Raw genomic sequence first — 21,812 nt, 5'->3', positions numbered from 1 at the left:
TTACTTTGTTTTGTATGATACTACCTATATGAGTAATTTTAACACAATCCTAACGTGTTCTGCACTTCATGTGTTCACTTCTGAAAATAAATCCAGATAGCACCAGCATAAAATACTTGTCCGCTCTCCGGGAAGGCTCTAAGGGGAGAGAGGACTCCTACACTTAAGGTTTAAGAAAGTGAAGAAGAGTATTTCATAGCATATATCCATTACCAGTCTGCAAATATTGTGCATCTTTCATTCAGCAGAATAAGGGGAATTAGAAAATTGATATTAATTTTTCCAGACCCACTTCTGCTCCCAAGCTCCCTTTGCAAGCACACTGAAAACCCACAAGTTCACAGGGTTATAGCAGCTGGGGTCTATTTTCTGTCATATCTCTTGTGATGGGTTTCTGTTGCTCCCTATATTCTGCTGGTTTTAACTAGAAATACATTCCCAGGACTGACAGTCTGACAAGTACACGAGAGTAGAGCAAATTGTTGGGTTTGGGTTTGTTTTAATTTATTTTAGCACAAAATAGTTTGTTTAGGTTAATACATAGAATTTCAGCCCCATAGTTTAATGTGTAATAGTGTTAATGGTGCAGCAGTGTTGCTATGTGCCTCCTTTTCTGATGCACAGATTTAATCAGTGAAAGTACTTTAAAAAGGTATCCTTGTGTTTTATAAGCTCAAGTTAAGTGTGTTCAGAAGCATGTTTTGAGTCTGCTCAGAATGTGTTTTGGCTTTAGAAATGTTTTGTTTTGTTGTTTTTTTTTTCATTTAAATAACCTTAGTGTTCTTGAGGAGGAAAGAAAGGGGAAAAAAGGCTTAGAAAACTACAGTTGAGATTATTTTAGGACATCAGTTGTAATGGAGTCTCTTCCAGGGTGAAATGTGGCAGATGCTTCCCACTGCACATTACAAAACAGCTTCCGAGGACTCTGAAGTGCAGTGTCTTTGGAACAACATGTCTTTGCACAACAGTCTACCCTGTTTGCATTAGTTTCACAATTACAACAGTCATCAAATGCAGACATTTTATAAGCTCCTAACTGATAGCTCTGAGCTAATGAGAAAAAAATACAAAGCAAATTAACATATTGCCATAAACCCTCAGTTTTCAAGCATATCGGTGTTTTTTAAGGGAGAGTTTGAAAGCCAGTAAGATTTGTGCTGCTTTAACCTAGAGTGCAAACCTGTAATTATGGTTTGGGACCTTTTCAAATAAGAATCAAGCCACACATTTCTTTGATATGTCTTTTTTTGTGGCACACAGTTTGAGCTCAGTTCAGACCATGAACACAATTCCTGCTAAGGTTAATGGGAATAGCACACGAGTGTGGGGAGAGAGAACAAGCAATCGGAGGTGCAATGATTTTATTACACTGAGTATTAGGGCACTTTGCAGTCTTTTCTAAGCAGCTGTTCTTTAGGTAAATGAATACCTGGGGTCTCTTTACTTCTCCCCAATTTTAACTACCATAAAAGAACTTAATGTATAGTTGTTCACAGCATATCTCACCCGATTGCTATGCGAAACCTCTAACACAAACACTTTTATAAACTGCAGCCATAACACACTAATCTTCTGAACTTCCTGACCCATAAAACTGTGATTGTTGTTACATATAAAATTCATCTGGAAATATCCCTCTGTATTTAATGTTCTGGGTATTATGTTGCACAATCCTTTGCAGTGGAAGGGCTGCCAGGAAAGTGAAGGACAATGGGGCTCTAGATTGGTGTAGAGAGAGTAACACTGTACCTTAATCTTGTGGGTTTGGTTTTATTTGGAGCTGGCAATTCAACAAATGGGAAGTTCTGATTCTTTTTTCTGTTTTCCTAGGTTACCATTTCAGATTTGATTATTAATGGAATAGAGTATTTCAGGCTGTTCTCATTTACTGTTAGTCACAGGGCAGTCACCAATTTCCTATACAACTCTGTGAGCAGATAATTAAGAAACATCACATCTATGGGAGCTACTTTGATTAAGGCAGGAAGGATGTTAGAGATGAGCAGAAAGATTTGCTATTCCAGTTGTGATTAAGTACATGTAATATCTGAGAGTTATCTCTAGTAACTGTTCTGTGATTAAAGTAATAAATAAGGAGCGCTTTGCAGGATTTTTTAATAAAGGACACCAGTTACACTCAGCAGAGGCAAGAAAAGAAGCAGATGTAAGTCCAGGAGTGTCCTTTCCCTTGCTTCTATTATGAATAATACCTACTTTTGTTTTTAAAGAGCTACATGATTCTTGTCTGATCTTCAACAAAGATAATGGCATCGGCAGATTTGCATTTACATACATGCGCATCGTGAAGCGGCTGGGTTGACTGCACTCTGGGGTGCAGACATACCAAAAAGCAGAAGAGTCATGTTTCTGTCTTACTCACCATCAGACTAACCTAATATAAATAATCATGAAAAAAGGGAGAAGAATTAAATGAACAGGGTGGGGTTTTTTTTTTTTTATTTAAACACAAACATTTGTGTTGAACGCTGCTTTTCCCAAGCCGCTTTTATTAGTATTATTGTTCTAAATTGCAAGTTGTCACATTCACCAGCATCTAAATTACCAGTCCTCTGTGTTGCTATAGTAACACCGTTGCCACTAAAATATAGACTCAGGCTCAGAAAGGCAAGCTCAGACTGTGGCTCATTTATTTGAAGGTCCTGGCAGCAGAACATCTCCACAGTCTTTATTTTATAGCCTTTGACTACTTGCACTTTAACTCTTTCAACCAAAAATGGAGTGCTGTGCTAAAATATGTGGTTTTATTTAAGATATTATTAAGGGCACCCAAGTTGCACAGAGTTTGTAAATACATGGGTGTTGTTGACTTCTAACTACTCTCCTTCTCTTCTCTTTGGTTTTGGGATGACTGATATTTTTCTTGAGGTGAGGCTTAGACAACAGCATGGTACTGTCTTCTCTACTTCCTCCATCTGAAAGGCTGCCCATCTCCTTTTTGTGCTGGGATCCCTCACTGGTAACCTGGACAACGGAAATCTACTCTGGCTGGATTGGAAATGTAGTTTCTTCCTTAGTGTAATAATGGGAATGGATTTACATATTCCCACTTGGCTGTAAGGCAGTGTATGGGTCAATGCTGGTAACTGTATAAACTACAGCAAGAGGCAGTGTTTTGTGTGGGTCCCAATTTAAATAACAAAATATTATGAACACTGTAGGCTCTGTCTTGAATTTAATCCTTTTTCCTTGTGCATATTACAGTAATAGGCTCTTAATTTCGTGAGCTCAGGCATTTTTTCATAGTATGTTTTCTCCATTTTGCAGTACAGTGCCCTGACATGCAACTGTTCGTCAAGTTCATTTTACCTCCTCGCCCCCAACCTCGATTTCCCTGTTCTGACTCCTTGTCCCCAGACTCATCTGCTTGTAGCATTATTCCCACCGATTGTTCTGCTCGCAGTGAACCAGTCCCTTGGTTCTTCATCCACCCAAGGGCTTCCTGATCTCTCACAAGTCTTCTTCAAGCTCCAGTGCTGCTTACCATGCCAAACTTGTCACGGCTATCCAACATTCTATTGTCTCAGCTACTAGCATTCCTCTTGTATTTCTAGTATTTCTTTTCTGGGGGGGTATGTGGATCGTTTCCTGCTCTGTGCCTGTTAGCACACTGGAGACTCCACAAGTGATGAGTGTACATAAGCTCTTAGTGACCAGCTTTGCAGGGTTCACCATCTTACAGGTTTTCTAGTGTTTACAGCTTGCATTTGTGCAGCATTTAGCCTTAGACTCATTGTAGTGACTGAGCACTACCCCCTGCAGTAAACAGACCTGGTGTAACTTCCCCTATTAGAATGAAAAGAAAATCTCGTGTACAGCAGAGATCTGGGAAGAATCTTGTCAGAAAGTATTTATATTATGCTAAAATAAGATTTTTGAATGCTAACCACCATAAATCAACCAAATATATATAAGTATCCCATTGAAATAAGGGGAAGGAAAAATCCCCTTACTTTACAGCTGTAAGGGTTAGTGTGTTTAGCCCATACTCAGATAAATCTTACATATCCTGCCTCAGTTGCATAAGGTTATGCACTGGGGATACCAGTGTGTAAATTGCTATTTTCAGTACTATTTGCACTGAAAATGTTTTTCTATTCCCCCCCCCCCCCCCCAATATACTGTTATATTTTAGCAGTATTCCAAATACTTTCTGTTAAAACATTTGGGCTATGTCTCCTCCTACATTCTCACAAAACTCATTGGTTCAGCAGCCATGTTGTTGAATCCATCTCTAAAAGTAGAGTAGGAAATACACTTTCAGAGCCTGCAGTCCTTCAGCTGAGATCAAATAGTGCCATTTAGTACCTTCAAGTACAGGGCTGCTGACACGAGCTTTTACTTCCTAGGATACGGTATGTGCTCTGGAGGCACCCAGTCTGCCTGCTGGACTGCCATCAGGTTACAGCTTTTCACAGATGACCTACTCCCAGCAGAAAGTGTTGACCTCGCACTTTTTCAGCACTTCAGAGGTTAATTTTGTTGAGGGATCAGATTTCTTTCTAGGGGAAGTTTCTGATGATCACCTTCTAGCTAGGCTTTACTTTGCAGTGTCTTTCAGAGCTGCTGGATGTGCTGGAAAACAGCCTTGCTCCAGGTTGTTTTTTTTCCTCCCCCCTAAGTCTCTTCCTACGTAGTCAAGTTACAAGCTGTTTTATTTAGGGGGGTATTGGATGGTAGCCTAATGAAGGTATCAACCTGCAAAATAAATCTAAGCCCCTTTGCTGGAATTCTTCATGGACAACAAAGTGGAGAAGTGCTTTGGCCAGGGAATATTTCAAGGTAAGAGATTCTTTTCCTGCACTTTTAAAAGCATGGAATTGTGTTGTTACAGCTTTAGCTCTGTAAATACTGGCAGCGATGGGAACACTTTCGAGGATGGAGTAAATCTGTGAAGTTTTCTCCGTGCACTGTTCCATTTGAACCGTTGTATGCTACATTAAATCAGTATGTATTTTAGTAGATCGTAACTATTTGAATAACATAATAGGAAATGCCCCACGTAAGAACGGGCAGCTATTGCTGTGTTCGTTTTTTCTTGCTTAGCTTTGGGGTTCTGCAAGGTTTATGGACAGTTATGCCTGTCGCACAGGTTGCACTCTAACCACCTATCTTTCCGCTAGCATTCCAGGCTTTTAGCCTCAGAAAACTGGGGGGCTTTGTTGTTTTTTAGCACCGTGAGTGCTTTCTATGCAAAAGAGGAACATCGGTGGGAATGAGCACACTCTGCAGGGAAACAAAGGCGTGTGTGAGGCGCTTTAAGGCCAGATCACAGCCCAGAGTGCACTTGATTTTTAGGACATAATATACAATTTTTACTCTTGTACTAATTTCTGTCCGCTTCTTAGTTTGTCTGAGTAAAGTTAGAAGATCTTTTTCCTTTTTACGGTTTCTTTCAAATAAGCCTAATTTTCAAGGCTGACAGAAACCAAGAATTACTGGTGCTACTTAGGGTGTTGCAGTTCTGCTAGGGAAAAAAAAAAAGGGCTTTCAGAGTTGGTAGTAACTGACATCTTCCACACGTCTCCATATTACAGAGAATAAAACATTGCACTTTATAATATGTCTGTCCTGTAAATCACTGCTGTGATAACGAGGTTTGGTTTTCAGTGATTTGGCTTCCTGAGAAGCAGTGCTGTGCTCTGTGATCAAATTAACACCTCCTGTTGCCAAGCTTTAAGACATCTGTCAGCAGGCTCTAATGCGTTCAGAAAGACAAATTTTGTGGTTTTCTCCTTTTTTTTTCTGATGGGAGAAGAGTGTGCAATCATAGGCATTATCTTTGTCTCCCATGTGCTTCAGTGCAGCTCATACTGCTGAGTGAGAGAGGAGCCATTCTCATGTGTGAAATCTGCTTTGCTGGTGCACAGGGTTTTGCCTTGATCAATTTACGTAGAAGCTTTACAGTCTATTTTGAGAATGGAATAACTTCAATAGTGACTGGGAATTATTTCAGGTCTTCATGCATATATATGTGTGTGTGTATCTGCATTTTCTGCTGGGATTACAGGCTGCAGACTTTTAACAGATTTACATTGGTGTCACTAGTATGTCACCAGTGTGTGATTAGAGTGTCAGGAGGGATTAAAACAAGACTGGGAATCAAAGGAGCCATATTCTACCTGCCAGCTGCTGGAGGTTTTGGCTCTGGGACTAGGTTTTATAGCCACCTCTCCCTGGGTGAGGCTGCCCAGTGGCCCAGTTGGCCATTTGTGCTGGGAGAGCAGTTGGGCAAGTGTCCCTGGCTGAGGGCAAATGGGTCCAACCCCAAGAGTCTTTAAAAGCACACTGAGCAGCAGGGAATTTAGATGGGTCTTGCATAGTTTCGGTCTGTAGTGCCCTTGATTTCTTTCCCTCCACATTTTACTTATATCAGTCCTGTTAGAATTTAGCTAATCTATTCTTCTTGGTGTTTTAAGCCTGCTTCTGTTGTGTTTTGGAGCCTCAGGCTGCCAGGTACCAGTAAGTGGTGGTGAGCTGCTGAGCTCTCACCAGCTCACTCAGTGCTGGAGAGCATACAGGAAGGAGTATCAACTGGTAAGAAAGGCAGGAGTAAACCCAACACCAGACCGACCAGGTTTCTATCATCACTCTCCATTGCCTGGAGGAGAGAGGTTTTTGCCCTGGGGCCTGGCTTGAGAGGGGTAAGAGGAGGAGGAGGCATACTGCAGTGGTCACCCACACCTAGGTCTTCCCCAGGGAACTCCTCACTGTTTCTTCACTTCAGGGATCCCCATCAGCTTTGGTTTGACCTCTCTGGATTTGCTCAGTTCATTGCTGTCCCATGCAGACTGTACACTTTACAGGGGTGTATTTTCTGGAGAGCTTCAGAGGCTTTGTACATAACAAAGTATTTCTGTACAAGCAAGGATTTCTGACCTTCATTAGAAGACTTCCCTCGGCGCTTCTTACTGTCCTGGAAATAAAGGCATAACAAACAAAGCGTAATTCTTTTTACATAGTAACAACTAAGATTTAACACTGATTTTATTGTGATACGATGACACGGATTTTCTTTCCAGCTTTCACTGATGCAGGTCATTGATAGTCAATAGAATAGCACAGAAGCAGTCATGGAGGAGGATCAATCCCATGGGCAATCAGGGGTGTGCATCAATCCTGCGGCTGTTGAGTGTGCTGCTGGCTACAGGGGTGCCTTGTGCACCAGGTGTAGGTCTGGTCTATAAACTGCTTTATAAACACAGTAAGTCTCCAGATAGAACACTAAAGGAGGTTTATAGGTTGTGAGTCCAGGAGAATGGGTTGGTAGCTGGTTGGAACGTTTTACACTGCATTTTTCAGACTTAGCTGGGAGTTTGTGTTCATTCAGGACTTGGGTCAAAGGCAGTGCCTTGCTGTGGTTCCTCACCTTCCCCTGAGGCTCTGCAGTGCCAGAGGAACTGCTGATGTGAACAATGGCCAAAAAAACAAGTTCCACCAGTCAAGTATTTTGCAACTGAATACGGTTGTGCTGGCTGCTGCATTTAGTGGCTCCAGGCAGTGATGGACTGAAGGGTCTCTGAGCAAAATGTATGCAGGGGAAGAAGGTGCCATTGTTTTTCTGCTTTAGAGCAGGAGGTGATGAGTTTTAGTAGAAAGTCGATTGCTTTCATGAAGCTTTAGAATGTTTCTGATAGTAAACTCCCTGAGATAAGCCAGGCTTAGCAACTCCAATGTGTGTGTGTTCTCAGCTGTATTGACTTCAGCTTTGACAATGGTTTCATCGAATTCCTGGTTAGATTTTAGGGGACAAAATAAACTGCAGTTATTTTTGTAAGGTTATTAGCACTGATATAAACAGATTAAACAGAGCATGTGCAGTTTTCTGACTTCTACCAGTCTTTTCTTACCCAACCTTTTTCGGCACTGACCGATACTTTTCTTCTTTGCGTTCTTTTTTACAAACAAGTATTTTAAGTGTAAATGTTGAAACCACATCTTGACTGAATTCTAAACAGAGCTTGACAGTGACCTGCATTTCAGCTTGGTGGTGGTAAACCAAGTAGTTACTGATCATGGAAATGGTCTGAATAGCTTACAACACGCTTAAAGCACTTTAACTCTGCACCAGAAAATGTCATTAAGAGGATTAGGTTCTTCAGAAAAAAACAGCTGGAAATGGTTTATATTCATTTTGCCTGGTTTACTTTTCACTTTTTATGGTCTGGCTATACAGAGTGTTTCAAGGTAACAGTCCTGTCTCTGGGCTCCACCTTGGGTTAGAAACAAAAGTTGTTTATTTTAGGATGAGCTGTAATAAGAGAAGATGGGTGATGCATAACAGTGTAAAATACATTAATTGAATTTGTTTCTCTCAAAGTACATTTCCAGCCTTTCTTATGCAAAGGGTTTTTTGTCACCTTTCAGAACAATTTGAAAGGAAAACTATGCAATGGGCTGTGTATAGATTTTGGATTTCTCATAAAGTGATGTCAGTGTTGTAGGAAATCCCAGGTGAAAACAGTGCAAACCACAGTGCTTAGTGTCTCATGTTATATAGCACAAGTATATTTATCTGGCTTTTTTATTTTTCCTTTTATTTCTTTGAAGATGCTGTGAAGTTTTCATCATTTTACACATTGACTTTTTGTTGTTGTTGTTCTTCCATCAACTCATAAATAGTTAAATTTTTAGGTAGAAGAGGATAATTACCATGTTTCCACTTGAAATATTGTAAAGCCCCAAGGCCCTGTCTTGGACGAATGTATTTTTCAGCAGTTCATTGTAATTTTGGTTTTGAATGTAGATCCAGCAAAGTTAAAATCCACACCCATCTCTAGAGAAGAGTGCATTTTCAGCCTGTAACAATAGCTTTATTTAGTTGGGTTTTAATGACTCCTTTGCTTTGGACATGTGAAGGGGGAAGTTTTCTTGCAGAGGGGGGCTGTGCTGAGGATCACAGAATGGTTTCCTGTCCTAGTTGTCAAAGAGCAGCCAATTCCATGGATGATAATTATGCAAAATGGAAAAGTGGTGATAGACTGTGGACAAATACAAGCCTGAGCCTAACTGCTTAGCAAACCTTTCAAAGAGCAGCTCTGAGTGGCTGACCTGGTGCTTTATGCAGGTTATCTGTAGTAGCACTGTTGGTAGTCAGGTAAGGGTGATCAGGCTGAGATGGGGAGGGAGAGGAGGGTGCTTAGTTTCATAGAGAGCAGGAGGCAGCTTTGCGGCAGTTGTGAAGTGATGGCAGTGATGCATTTTAAGTGGGTGGTTGTGTATTTTCATGTGGAATACACTTTTAAGGGTTTGGGGGTTTTTTTGTAATTTTCGGTAATCAAAGTACAGTTTCAGATGATTGATCAAAAAGAGAAAGGAAAGGCCAAACATTTCAGCTTCAGGTTATAGTTGAGTAGGCTTCTGCTGACATCAGAAATTATTAATTGCACCAGCTAAATTACAAAGATGTTATCTTGATGCTGGGAGCCATGAACACCTTAATTAGGGCTGTTAGATTCCCCATTCTGCTTCATTGCTTTTGACTAACCATCAAGGCACTGGATCAAGGTAAAAGTGAACTAATTTATATGAAAGACTTGGTGATGTTTCAAGAACAACATGAAATTGAGAGACCTCAGTGTGTTAACAGATGCTGTCCTCTTGCAAAGCTGCAGTGTTCCCCCATGTGCAGATACAGACCTGCAGTGGCATGTCCTACACTATTGTATGTAAAGAGCTTTTAGTGTAAAATGGATCCTTGATAGCAGTTACGTGTGCTTTAATTGCATTACTTTTTAGCAGTAAATCTTGTGTGCTCATAAGGTTGATAGCATTGGCATCTGATTTACAGAGTTCACTGAATTCTACATGCATCTCACTTGCATTAAAACCATCTCTAGTGTTAGTCCAAAGAACAGCATCAATAACTGCTTATGTTACCTTGCATCTTACCTTGTCACAACAGCTGTGTGCATCAGTGTCATTGCTTGGTATTACCATCATCACTACAAGAGCTGTGCTGCTTAGCTGCTGGCAGCCAAAATGCTAGATATCTACTTTTGGACTTCAGAATAGCTAATATGTTTTAATTTAGTAACAAATTAGTTAAATTGAGAACACAAAGCTAGAGTTGCTCATGATTTCCATCTGAACATGGAAGACTTGAAGCTGAGGATACACTTAAAGGAAAGCTGCAACCATTGGTGTATTCAGGTGCATTTTTTTACCTTTGTTCTCGGACATATGTCATAGTTCCAAAGGGCACTTAGGTATTTCCCTAGTGCCTTAAGATTGCCCAGTTGAAGTCAACAGGGCTGGTTGATGCCAGTAAAACTACTTACAATTTATATTAGTTGCATTCTTTAGATGCTGATGAACAGAGACCTCTGATAGGTTGGTGAATAGTTGTAATGTTTCTGTACCTTCAAGATAGAAGTATGAGACACACAGATTATCATTATTGTTTGGGTTGGGCTTTTGGGTTTTTTGGGGTTTTTTTTTTGTTGTTGTTGTTTTGGGGGTTCTGTGGGGGTCTTTTTCTTGTTGGTTTCTGGTTGTTTGGGTGGGTTTTTTTCCCATTACAGTATCTCCATAGAAGGAAATTAAACTGTTAAACATGGAAAACATTGGCATTGCTGATATTATTATTAAGGTTTTATTATAGGTGCAGAAGTAGAAAAGATACTTCCTTGCTAAACAAGCTATTCTTTTGTAGCCATAGTTACATAAGCTATTATGCAGTTATTTTAATAATTTTTTCATAACTTGATGCATTTACAAAATCTAAGAATTGCAGTGGCTTTATGTTTGAAATAGCAGTAAATATCAGTTATAGGGCCTGTTTTTAAAATCTAAAATTTATAAGTAATAGAACTTCAAATTTTGTGTTATAAGATGTAGTTGCCTACTCTTCAGAAAAAAAAAAGGTGCTTCAAAGAAATCTTTCAATTCTTTTCCAAGTATTCAGTTTTTCCACACCTAGGCAGTGGGGCAAGAGAGGGAAATAGGATTTTCTCTTTAGATTCCATGGATTTTTTTGTATGGTCAGCACATCTTTCATTCAGTTATGCCCCATCCCTGACAGTGTTCAAGGCCGGGTTGGACGGGACTTGGAGCAGCCTGGGCTAATGATAGGTGTCCCTGCCTGTGACAGGGGAACTGAATGAGATTTAGGGTCCCTTTGCACCCATTCCAGTCGGTGATTCTGTGCTGTGGAAGATTTTGGAAAATAGCAAATAAAACTGGGATGTCTGTCAAATCTATCTGGCTGGTTTTCGCCTCAAGGCTGGTGTCTCAGTGTCAGTCCCTGTCCATCCCCATCCCTGTCCTCTGCCAGCAGAACAGCCCGGCTGAGCACTCCCTTTCCTGAAAGCAAAATCAATCTGGCTTGCTGAAGCTGTTGATCTGAGCTTCCCAACTGGCCTTGTCTGCAGTGATATGGGAGAACTGGTGCAAATAACTGTGCTGGCAGATTGATGTGAACCGTAACCAGGAACAAAGCAGTAGCAAAGAGCAACTCCAAGCAATAGCCCTTTCTGCAGGCAGTTCAGCCAAGTGTGCTGCTGCTAAGGTCCCTGAAAGGCCTCACATAGATGTGGGTGAACAAAATACGCCCAAGTAAGCAAAAAGCAATTAAAAAGCATGAAAGCATCGTTAAAATCCATACAGGTTGCTAGTTTGTAGTGAGACCAGAGTTCTTTCAGATTTGCCAAAGGTTATAGTAAGGCTGTATAGTAAATCAGTGGTGAAGCTATGAATAAAATTCAAGAAACCAGACAGATAGCCTTTCTTTACAGAATTCAATTAAACAGCATGCAGTTAAATTTTAAATACGTATCTTAAAATGCATGTATCAGCTTGTGAATAGCTTTCACTCTAAATCTCACTTCAATCTCTTGGTTTCAAGTTTGGAAACCAGACAGAAATATAAAGGGGAAGACAGTCTGGAGCTTCCAAAATCTGAGGCTGTGGTGATAAATAGCTAGAGAACTGTCAGCTTACCTCTCTAGCTTTCACAAATGATCTATGAAATATGTGTTTATGAGTTCCCAGTAGTAGTTATCCATCAGTGGACTGAAATGTCTTCACAGAGCTACTCGCCAATCCCAGCTTTATTGTTCTCCGAGATGGAGCACTTCTAAGCCAGTTTATAAATCTTTTCCTTCAGCAGTTTATTTTTAAGGGCATTTTAGGAGTGGAACATCTGGCTTGACTTTCAGATCATTTTGTTTCCAACACTCACATAGTGAGTGTTAGGCATAGATGTTTTATGTTGGTGTCCTAAATTTCAGTTATGTGTTTCTCACTTAACTGAAAAATGTTGACACTGTCACACACTGGAAGAAGGTAGTCCTGAATAGTAAGCAGTTAATAGATCTCCTTGAAAAGGATGTGTTGTATAGCTCAAGAGGGGTATGTACTATCTGAACAACTAAGGTTTCAATTACTGAAGTCCTCTGAGACCAGTGATGCAGTGATGGTAGATCCAGGTTGTTGTCCAGGTCAGTTTAACAAAAGATTGCTTCAGGATGAATTTTTTCCTTGCATTTAAGTTCCATCTCTGTGTTAGGGCTTAGCAAATCAGTGCTATGCCTACCTGGAGGTGACTTGTTAGCACCACCTTGCCCTGCTCTAGCACTGCAGGCATAAATTTTGAGGTTCACTTGAAAATCTGTTTACTCATGCAGCCTTCCAGTTGAGTCAAGAAGAGTTGTATCATTGGCGCTTTTGGCTGAATAGATGGTATATGTTAGGCTTTGTGACAATGCTATAGTTAATGAGCTGCGTGGATTTAAAGTTGGAAGTGCAAGGAAGGTAAGTTAGGAAAATGTGAGACGGTTTTCAGATGGTAACTGCAAGTAGGATAAGGTTTGTAGAAATAATACTTCTCCTTTTGAATGATACTTCTGTATTTTAACCCTATTTTTTTACCTTTGTTGTGTTTTTCTCCAGCTGGGATGACAGCAGCTCTGTCAGCAGTGGGATCAGTGACACCATAGATAACCTCAGCACTGATGACATTAACACTAGCTCCTCTATCAGCTCCTATGCCAACACGCCTGCCTCCTCTCGCAAAAACTTAGATGCACAGGTAAGATGTCTGATGTACATAAGTAACATTGATACTTACTATTTTCTCTGTGGAACAGGTGTAACTCTTCTAAGCTGGATGGACGTGAATACACAGCCTTTAGTACAGACAGTAGCACTGCAAAGGCAATGTTAAAAAATAATAACCACCTTATCATACATGGCGTTTAGGAATATTTCCTCTGTGTGTGGAATCCACGGCATCTCTGCTTCTGTGTTGTGGCAACAGATGGCTTCTGCCTTCCCAGCAGCAGTGCTGTACAGAAAATATGCATCAGTAGATGGAATTATATTATTTTTATTTTGCTTTGGAAGAAGTACTATGTTTTCTCTGAAAGAAGAGAATTCAATGAAATATGAGCACTTAAAAATTATTTACACTTCCGGTGGAAATGAAGGAGTGCCAGGCAAATGAAATAGATCACTTTAAACTTCCAGGGCTGCATGGTATCGCAGGCTTTCTATTTTTGGCAGCATTTCATAGGAGAATAAATTTTACATCCATGAGCAGCACACATATATTTTTTTTTGCTCAGACACCAGACATGCAGTGAGGGTAAAACAAGTGAAGGTATCCAATGACTTTTCATTCATCAGTAAGATTGCAGAATGCAGAGATTTGCAGTAATAAAAGCTGCTTTTTTTTTCCTTCCAATTATATGGAATTTTATTTGGAAAAATATGGGTCTATATTGTCCAGCTTTTTTGTTGTTTAAACCCACCTGATCAAGGTTTTGTGTGTCAAAGCAACTGGGATGCAGTGACTTGGCATTGCAGCGACTTGGCATTGCAGCAGGTAGAGAAGAGGGATGTAGGTATGACCTTCTCCTCTGTTTCTTTCCTCTTTTTTTCATGACTGGACCCTAAATCTGATTTTAGTTTTAATGTAGATGTGCGGTTGCTGTGGAGTGTTACTCTGCCTCCAGGACTATGGTGAAAGCACATATAAGTCTTTGTTCCCTTGCCACAAGATGCATGTTTGAGCCTACATTAAATGTTTCCAGTTAGCCTCTGGTTGTGTATCAGTGATTGCATGTACACTCAAAACTGCTGCTACAAGTCCCATACAAGTCGAGAGGAGTTAAGGTCTATCACGTGTGTCTTCAGTATGTAACACAGAGAGTAGCACAGACAACTAGAAGTATTTTTTTACAATTGTTACCATCTTAACATCATAATACTATTGGGGGAAAAAAGGACGAAAAAGGGAAATACGACTGAACATTAACCTAAGGAAAAAAACAGAAAATCATTTGACTTTTATCTTCCACTGGATCAGGTTCTTGGAAACACCTCTGAGAGATCAAAATCTGTGTTGATGAGCTCCTCTTCTTCCTCCACATACATTACAGCACCTAAGAGAGTGCAGACATGCACAAGAAGAAAAGCACCTGAAGCTTGTACAGACAGTAGAGCGTAGTCATTAGGAGAGGAAGCTGGGACCTAAAACACAAAAGTTGTTTGCAGGTTTTTCATGTGTGTCTGTAACCTGCTTCAGTTTTTGTTGCTGACAGTGTTTATTCTAGGTATTAATAGTGTCTGCAAATTATTGTCCATAAAATACATTTGTTTTCATTTCATTTCAATCTTGTAAACCAAGGGAATGAAAATAGCTTGGAGTGATGGAACCATTTGTAGCTTACAGGATGGATTTTATGCTGCCCAAAGTAGATCTTGTGACACAGTGAATGCTGTATATATGCCTTTTGTGTCTTACCTGGATACTATGTAATGGCCCTTGCCCAGGTTTACATTATTCTGGGTGGTAAGCCACAAAGTATTGATAGACATCTCCAGAGGGGTGTGGGCTTTTCTGCTCAGGCTATCCACTGCTTTGGTTCTCCCAGATAGGAGGCACTTTTAAGCTGCTGTGATTCTAGCACATCTCTTTCAGATGATTTCAGAAAATTAAAGAGGGAGCTTGAAGCTAATGTATGTTCAACTGGGAGTCCAGACAAATAACACAGCACCATCAGTGTCTGCTGATAAAATCAGAAACTTATGCAGAATCATCTCTGCAGAGGAAGAGTATGTGGTTGTAGCAGGGAAAAAGTCTCTGCTAAGGAAGTGATTTTTAGAGCTGCTGAGTAGCTTATACTTGAGAAGCTACATCTTTGAGAAGCAGGACTTTCATATGATATTACTTCCATGTTTGTAGACATTCACTTTTTTATAGCAGTGCTGTGAAGATGTTCACAAGTTGGTTTTGAACAAACCAGTGATAAGAACCAGGATTTGCCTTACCATATTCCGTTGTCTTGCTCTGATTATGTCAAGTACCAAGGCACTTAATGCAGATATATGACATTTGAGGCCCTAACATTTTTCTCTTACAGTGTACATAGATAAGTTACCTTTTACACGGCACTGCATATAATATGCCTTTAAAGTCACATCATGCATACATTTTAATAAGAAACTAAGACGTTGTGGACATTTGAAAATAACTTAAATCACTGAAATAAGGTACGAGTGAGGAACAGATCAAGTACATGAATGAGTTAATAATGTTAAAATGACCCAAAGGTGGAAACAAGTCCTTCAAATTGAAAGCAGCAGCATCTTTAAGCTGTTAGATCAAGACAGCTTGTCAGTTCTGTTGGAGCAAAGATGGTTTTGGTCTGTTCACAGCTTCATGATCGGACTTACAGAACTGTAGGGAGAAGCTGAGAAACCCTGGTGGTCAGCACTGCTCCCACCTGAGCCGGATACAGGCTTTGCTCCCAGTTCATGCTTGCTGTATCTTGCCATGACCTCCAGCAAATAATATACCCACTTTTGTCCTTTCAGGAGGCAGAGTTTCAGCTGCAATCCCCAGGCCAGGTTTTGATTTGGTTTTGATTCCTCAGTCATGGATCTAAATCCATAATTCAGCAAATGGTTGTTAGTGTAATGACTCAATATGCAGACTAATAACCCAGGCCCTCACTATTTCACATGAATAAAGAAAGACACATTGTGATGTGTGGTGTCAGCTTTCACATACTGATTGCTTAACTAGTTTTTCAGGCTTTAAAAAAAAAGATAACTACAGTAAAGAGCAGAGGAAATTAAGCCACAGTTTGCCTGGGTTCTTTCATGTTAATGGTGTCATCATGGTAGAAAGAGTCATAAGCTTGAAACTCTTAAACTTTAGGAACTTAAGGAATAAAATAGATAATTTTTTTGAAAGCATGGTAGATGATCACACATCCTTTCCTGTGTTTTTCTGATTATCCAAAAGGAGTAAAAGGTTGTGAGGTCTATAATGCTTTGGGATATTTAAAATAATTTCCATATAAGTGATGCTACCATTTGACTACTGTACATTCATTTTCTGCTGAGGCTGTAGGGAAGAGATAGCACTCCAGCATCTTTCCAGAATTTATTACCTCTTACTTGGGAGCTTCATGATCAAGTGTTGAATTATCAGTCTTTGATAGTACTGCAATGTCTGGAGGACACTTCAGCTGTCTTTTGAGGGCCCGGGTGGTTGTGTGGATGATGGTCAGATGTGTGGCTATTTATCATTTGTACCTGATTGCAAAATAGGTGTGGTACTACAAAATTTGCCCATATTAATCAGCATCATTTGACAGGAGAAGCAGAATTCTGCAGGAATAATTGTTAGCAATAGAAAATTATAATGTATGAGGAATATATTACAAATAATTATATAGGCTAATAGATTTAACCATTTCTGAGAACTAGGCACAGGCTTGCCAGTGAAAAAATTCTGTATTTGACACTGAGCTTTGCACAATTCTCCATAAAGAACTGGTAGTGCATTCTGTGCAAAACAGAATAAACAGCGTTTAAGAGTTGAACATGAATTAAAAACTGTGGTAACATACATATTTAAGTCACTCTTGAATGTTGCTAGAAAGTTCTTGGGGATTCATTTTTTTTTCAGCTTTTAGGTGTCCTTCTACTACATTAGATTAGAGTGAACAGCATTCCTTATCTTCAAATCTGTTTAAAAAGATGCCTCCTCATACTCTGGAGATCAAATTGCTAGACAAGAGATAGGAAAGCAGCAAGAACAAAGGGGAGCTGGCTGCACAGGTTTGAAAAGGTTTTTTGGCATTTCAGTAGAAGGGTTAGTCAGAAATCTGAGATGGAGGATTATAAATATCATAGAGCTGAATACATCCTTTATAAATAAGTGGATTTTTTCTTTTTTTCTTCTTTTTTTTCCTTTATTTATTCTAAGGGGCATGGCTGTTATGGGGTTTTTGTATTTTTCCCCTAGCATATTAAAAAGATACGTAATTTCTTTGTGTGACATTTCTGTATCAAAGGTATGTTATGTTTGTTGGTACTTAGAAATGACTACTGAGCTGATGAATCATTTGATGGTTCTCATTTATGAAGCTTCTTAAAAGAAGGGCTTGCTCTGAAGGTTGTATTTGCAATTCCTTATCTGTCCTAGACTGATGCAGAAAAGCATTCCCAGGTTGAGCGGAATTCCTTATGGTCCAGTGATGAAGTCAAGAAATCAGACGGAGGATCTGATAGCGGCATAAAAATGGAGCCAGGATCTAAATGGAGGCGTAATCCCTCTGATGTGTCAGATGAATCTGATAAAAGTACTTCTGGTAGGAAGAACACTGTTATTTCACAGACGGGCTCCTGGCGACGGGGCATGTCAGCTCAAGTTGGCATTACCACACCAAGGACTAAACCTTCAACCACCTCAGGCACATTAAAGACACCTGGAACAGGTGAGAAAAGGTGTAAGATAGAAACAAGCCAAAAAGTATGTTCAGTATGAAAACAGTTTAAATAATTTCCAGAGGCAGAACCTGAACTTCAGGTAGTGCTGTCTTTATTTTTAGTTGTTGTTTTAACCTCTGCAGCATCTCTTATGTCCACATTTCTATTTCTGTTCATTTGAAAATGCATATTTTGGATTAATACACCATGGAAGTTGTTTTCATGACTCTAGTCTTAAGCTGAGCCATTTATGGGGCACAGTACTACCATATGCAGGGTAGATCGTATAATTTCAGCTTTCAAAGTCAAGGTTAACTGTAAGAACGTGCAGTATGTGTGGTTAAGGAGATTTTGTTTTTCCCTTTACTAAACCAGCATGTTAATTTATACTAAACACTATTTAGTTCTGGCTTTTCTTAGAAATGTACAGTGATTTTAGCTTTTGCAGATGTGTGAATGAAAATTGATTGAATTTGCGTAATCAAGTAATATAAGTTAATACCTCTCCTCATTTGGACATGTACACAATTGTATATGAAAAAGTTGAAGTTAGATAATTCCTTGAACAATGCCTTGTAGGAAAATTAAACTAATGGCCTAACACTGCTTCTTTCTAATAATTAAAGAGGATTGCTCTATGGTAGCTACAGAGGGAAACATTATTTCTTATCTGTCACTATGACATAGCACTGTTCTGCTTTTCATATTCCTGGGGGCAAGCACACCACATACTGTCTCTGGCAAGTCTGCATGTATAACTCACTGAAGTGGCATCTAAGTTCAGTGCAGACTAGATCATGACTTCTAACCGCACTTTGGTGGCTAGCACGCTTTTGCTTTTCATGCTGCTTTGAGTTTCATCATTTGCTTGATGTTTTTCAAGTCATTAAATATTAGAATTCTTTTTCTATTTTTGTAGGGAAAACTGATGACGCCAAGGTATCAGAAAAGGGTAGACTATCTCCTAAAGCTGGACATGTTAAGCGTTCCCCATCAGATGCAGGACGCAGCAGTGGTGATGAATCCAAAAAGCTTCCCACAAGTAACACTAGAACAACTGCTGCTAATGCTAATACATTTGGATTTAAGAAACAGAGCGGGTCAGCCTTAGGCATGACTATAATCACTGCCAGTGGGGCAACGATCACCAGTAGATCAGCTACCCTGGGAAAAATCCCAAAGTCATCTGGACTCATGGGTAGGACCACTGGTCGGAAGACTAGTGTGGATGGCTCCCAGAACCAGGATGATGGCTACTTAGCACTTAGTGCCCGAACTAATCTTCAGTATCGTAGTTTACCCCGGCCCAGTAAATCCAGTAGCAGAAGTGGAGCTGGGAATAGATCTAGCACAAGTAGCATAGACTCCAACATAAGCAGCAAGTCAGCTGGGTTGCCTGTCCCAAAAATGAGAGAGCCTGCCAAGGTAATCCTTGGAAACTCTCTGCCAGGATTAGTTAATCAGACTGATAAAGAGAAAGGGATTTCGTCTGACAACGAAAGCGTGGCCTCATGTAATTCTGTTAAAGTGAATCCTGCATCACAGACTGCTTCTAGTGGAGCTCAAAGTACTCACCAGCAAGGAGCCAAGTACCCTGATGTGGCCTCTCCCACTTTGCGCAGGTAGGCACTGAATCTGTTGATCGTGCAATGATGTTAGTCCAAGCTGAATGAGCAGGACTCTCCAAGCCAGGCCTGGCTGTGTTGTGTGGAGCACTTACTACTTAGTGTCCTGCATCAAGGTCTTTGTATTTCTATTGAATTTCACATGAACAGGTTGGCTAGTGTTGTAAATAGTGCATCACGCAACATCAGCAAAAATTGAACATTTGGGGAAGAAAAAATTTGGCAATTGCAATTATGAGTGTGTTGCAAAAATCTTACCTGAAGGCTTCATCCATGCTGAAGGAGTAAGAGTTTTCTTATGTGAAGGTGACTGAAGAGTTCTTGCACCAGTGTATGTGTAACAAACCTGGAAATACTCCAATGGTGGATCAAATTGTAACTTGACAGCAGGAGAGTATTTCAGGTTTCTATCATGACAACAGCATAAATTGACCTGCTATACTTAGATTCACATGCCTGTACCAGTCCAGTCTTTCAGCTGTGTGCATTAGGCCAGTGTTTTGTGGGACTCGACATCAGATTATTCCCCTATGTACAAGAACCCTAAGAAAAGTTACTGGCTAAGTTGGGTTAAATTTTCTTATATTTTTTTTTAAACAAGAATGTTCTGTGTGGTCTATTTCTCCACAACTACCCCACACATTATCTTAACACCGAGTTGGTCACATATTAATTTGTTGATGCAGTGTGCTTCAAAGCCTTGATACTGGTGAAAGGTTCCGTTAATACTATTTTTCAGTGGAATTTGACATCAGTGAGCTTGTCTGTTTCAAGTTGCAGTGTTTTGCATTTCATTTTGTCTTGACGCCCATAATACCCATACAGTTATGCTACATCATCCTGCTTCCAGTGATGTGAGAAAGCCCCATTCCATCTGAAGCACCAATGCAAGCATAATGGCTGGGATGGCAGCTTAGGCTAATGCTGTGAGGAGTTGTAAACTGCTTGTTTTTAGATGGCTGGTTTTATTGAAAGAGCCTGTGTGAGGTTAATTCAAGATACTTTATATCTGGTTATCGTTAGATCAGCCATGTCCTTTAGAACATTTAATTTCCATTAATGTCTACTTAAAGAGAAAAGTCCAACAGACGTTTAATTTCTGTAGTACACCCCATGAAACATGCAGATTTTCAGTGTTGCAAGCCTCTGGCACATTAATCTTGACATTTGATTGGAAATTACTTTTTTATTACTAGAAAGCCACATTGCTAGCTGTATAACTGAAATGCTAAATTAGAATCATAGAATTAACTAGGTTGGAAAACACCTTTAAGATCATGAAGTCCAAATTAGAAATACATGAAACTTCAAAGAGAAGACAGTGAGGCTCGATTTAACTATTCCCTTCTGATTTACAATTTTCACTGTTGGATTGTCACCAGACTGTCTAAATTGTCATATACCAAAATGCATTAAAGTTGAATTGGGCCTCATCTGCTTATTACTACTGATTTCTAGAATGGGAATACAGATTTCAAGCTTAATTTTCAGTCGGTTGAAATGAGTTGCAAATATTTTTTGCATATTTCCTCTTGGCCCTGTGAATTTTTTATTATTATCCAATAAATTGGAAACCATACCTTTGTAACAATACAGAGTTACCTGTAAGTCTGTAAATGTGTGTAACTTTTATGCTGTCACAAACAGTGAAATCCTATAATTCTGCCATGGGGGCCTGTCTCTGTTCTCTCAGTATTCCCTTTAGCTCCAGTATTATGTAACAGGCGTGTCCCTTAAGTAAAAGCATCATTTATATTGATATATTTTATTATTAAATCAGCCCTTAATGATTTGCAGTATGTAATAACACTGCTTTTCTGTGTATGGGAGACATTCATGACCCAAGAGCCAGCTCAGATATATCGATGTCAGTAATAGATAGGAGTAAACAGATAACCTTCTTTGTAGAGTATATCCTGCCAGAGTTAATCTCTGTGTTAATGTGACTGTCTTGCTGAGCTGGATTTTCTCTGGACTCAAAGGAATGTTCTCCAGACTGCATCTGAATGTGTTTTGTTGCAAGGTTGCAGTTCAGCCAGACACTGGCTGCAGCAGCAGCAACGTGTTTCTCTTGGAGCCACAGTGCAGCATCCTTTCAGGTGTATTAGAGGGGCTGTGAAGAAGTTTGAGATTGTGAAGCTGCATAGCTTAAAAGCAGCTTGTAAAACTGTTTTGTGATTGGGGGTTGGGTGGTTGGGGTCTTCATAAACTCCAAGATTATATCTCATAAGAGTACAGTGCCCCCAGTCCAATGGCGTAGGAGCAGGAATACCCTAAACTGGTACTGCCACTGAAGGCCATGGTTAGATATTTTCCTTATACTCTAATAAGATTAAATAAAACCTATACTCAAAATCTCTCTAAATCCCTGTAGGAATGGGTTTTATCATTCAGACTGACTTCTAAGTCAGTATTTTCTAATCAGTGAGGCATGGTGTCAAGTCC

General features: G+C 39.8%; 1 protein-coding gene across 5 annotated transcripts in view; it reads left to right on the top strand.

Annotated features, from left to right (window-relative positions):
- The window catches only part of NAV2 (neuron navigator 2), a 401,751-nt gene that overhangs the window by 332,651 nt on the left and 47,288 nt on the right, over positions 1-21,812 (top strand). For 4 of the 5 annotated variants that reach the window (XM_005150568.4, XM_005150566.4, XM_005150567.4 and 1 more), the window contains 3 exons: positions 12,910-13,048; positions 17,459-17,750; positions 18,662-19,364. In XM_005150568.4, coding sequence (XP_005150625.2) covers positions 12,910-13,048; positions 17,459-17,750; positions 18,662-19,364 — 1,134 coding nt within the window. Of the gene's footprint in view, positions 1-4,453; positions 4,801-12,909; positions 13,049-17,458; positions 17,751-18,661; positions 19,365-21,812 lie in introns of those variants that run through there. The other variant, XM_031050247.2, reaches the window with a different exon arrangement.

The sequence above is a fragment of the Melopsittacus undulatus genome, chromosome 8, assembly GCF_012275295.1.
Source record: "Melopsittacus undulatus isolate bMelUnd1 chromosome 8, bMelUnd1.mat.Z, whole genome shotgun sequence".
NCBI classification, from domain to species: Eukaryota; Metazoa; Chordata; class Aves; order Psittaciformes; family Psittaculidae; genus Melopsittacus; species Melopsittacus undulatus.
The sequence above is the reverse complement of the archived record's forward strand: the minus strand, read 5'-3'. Positions and strand labels throughout refer to the sequence as shown.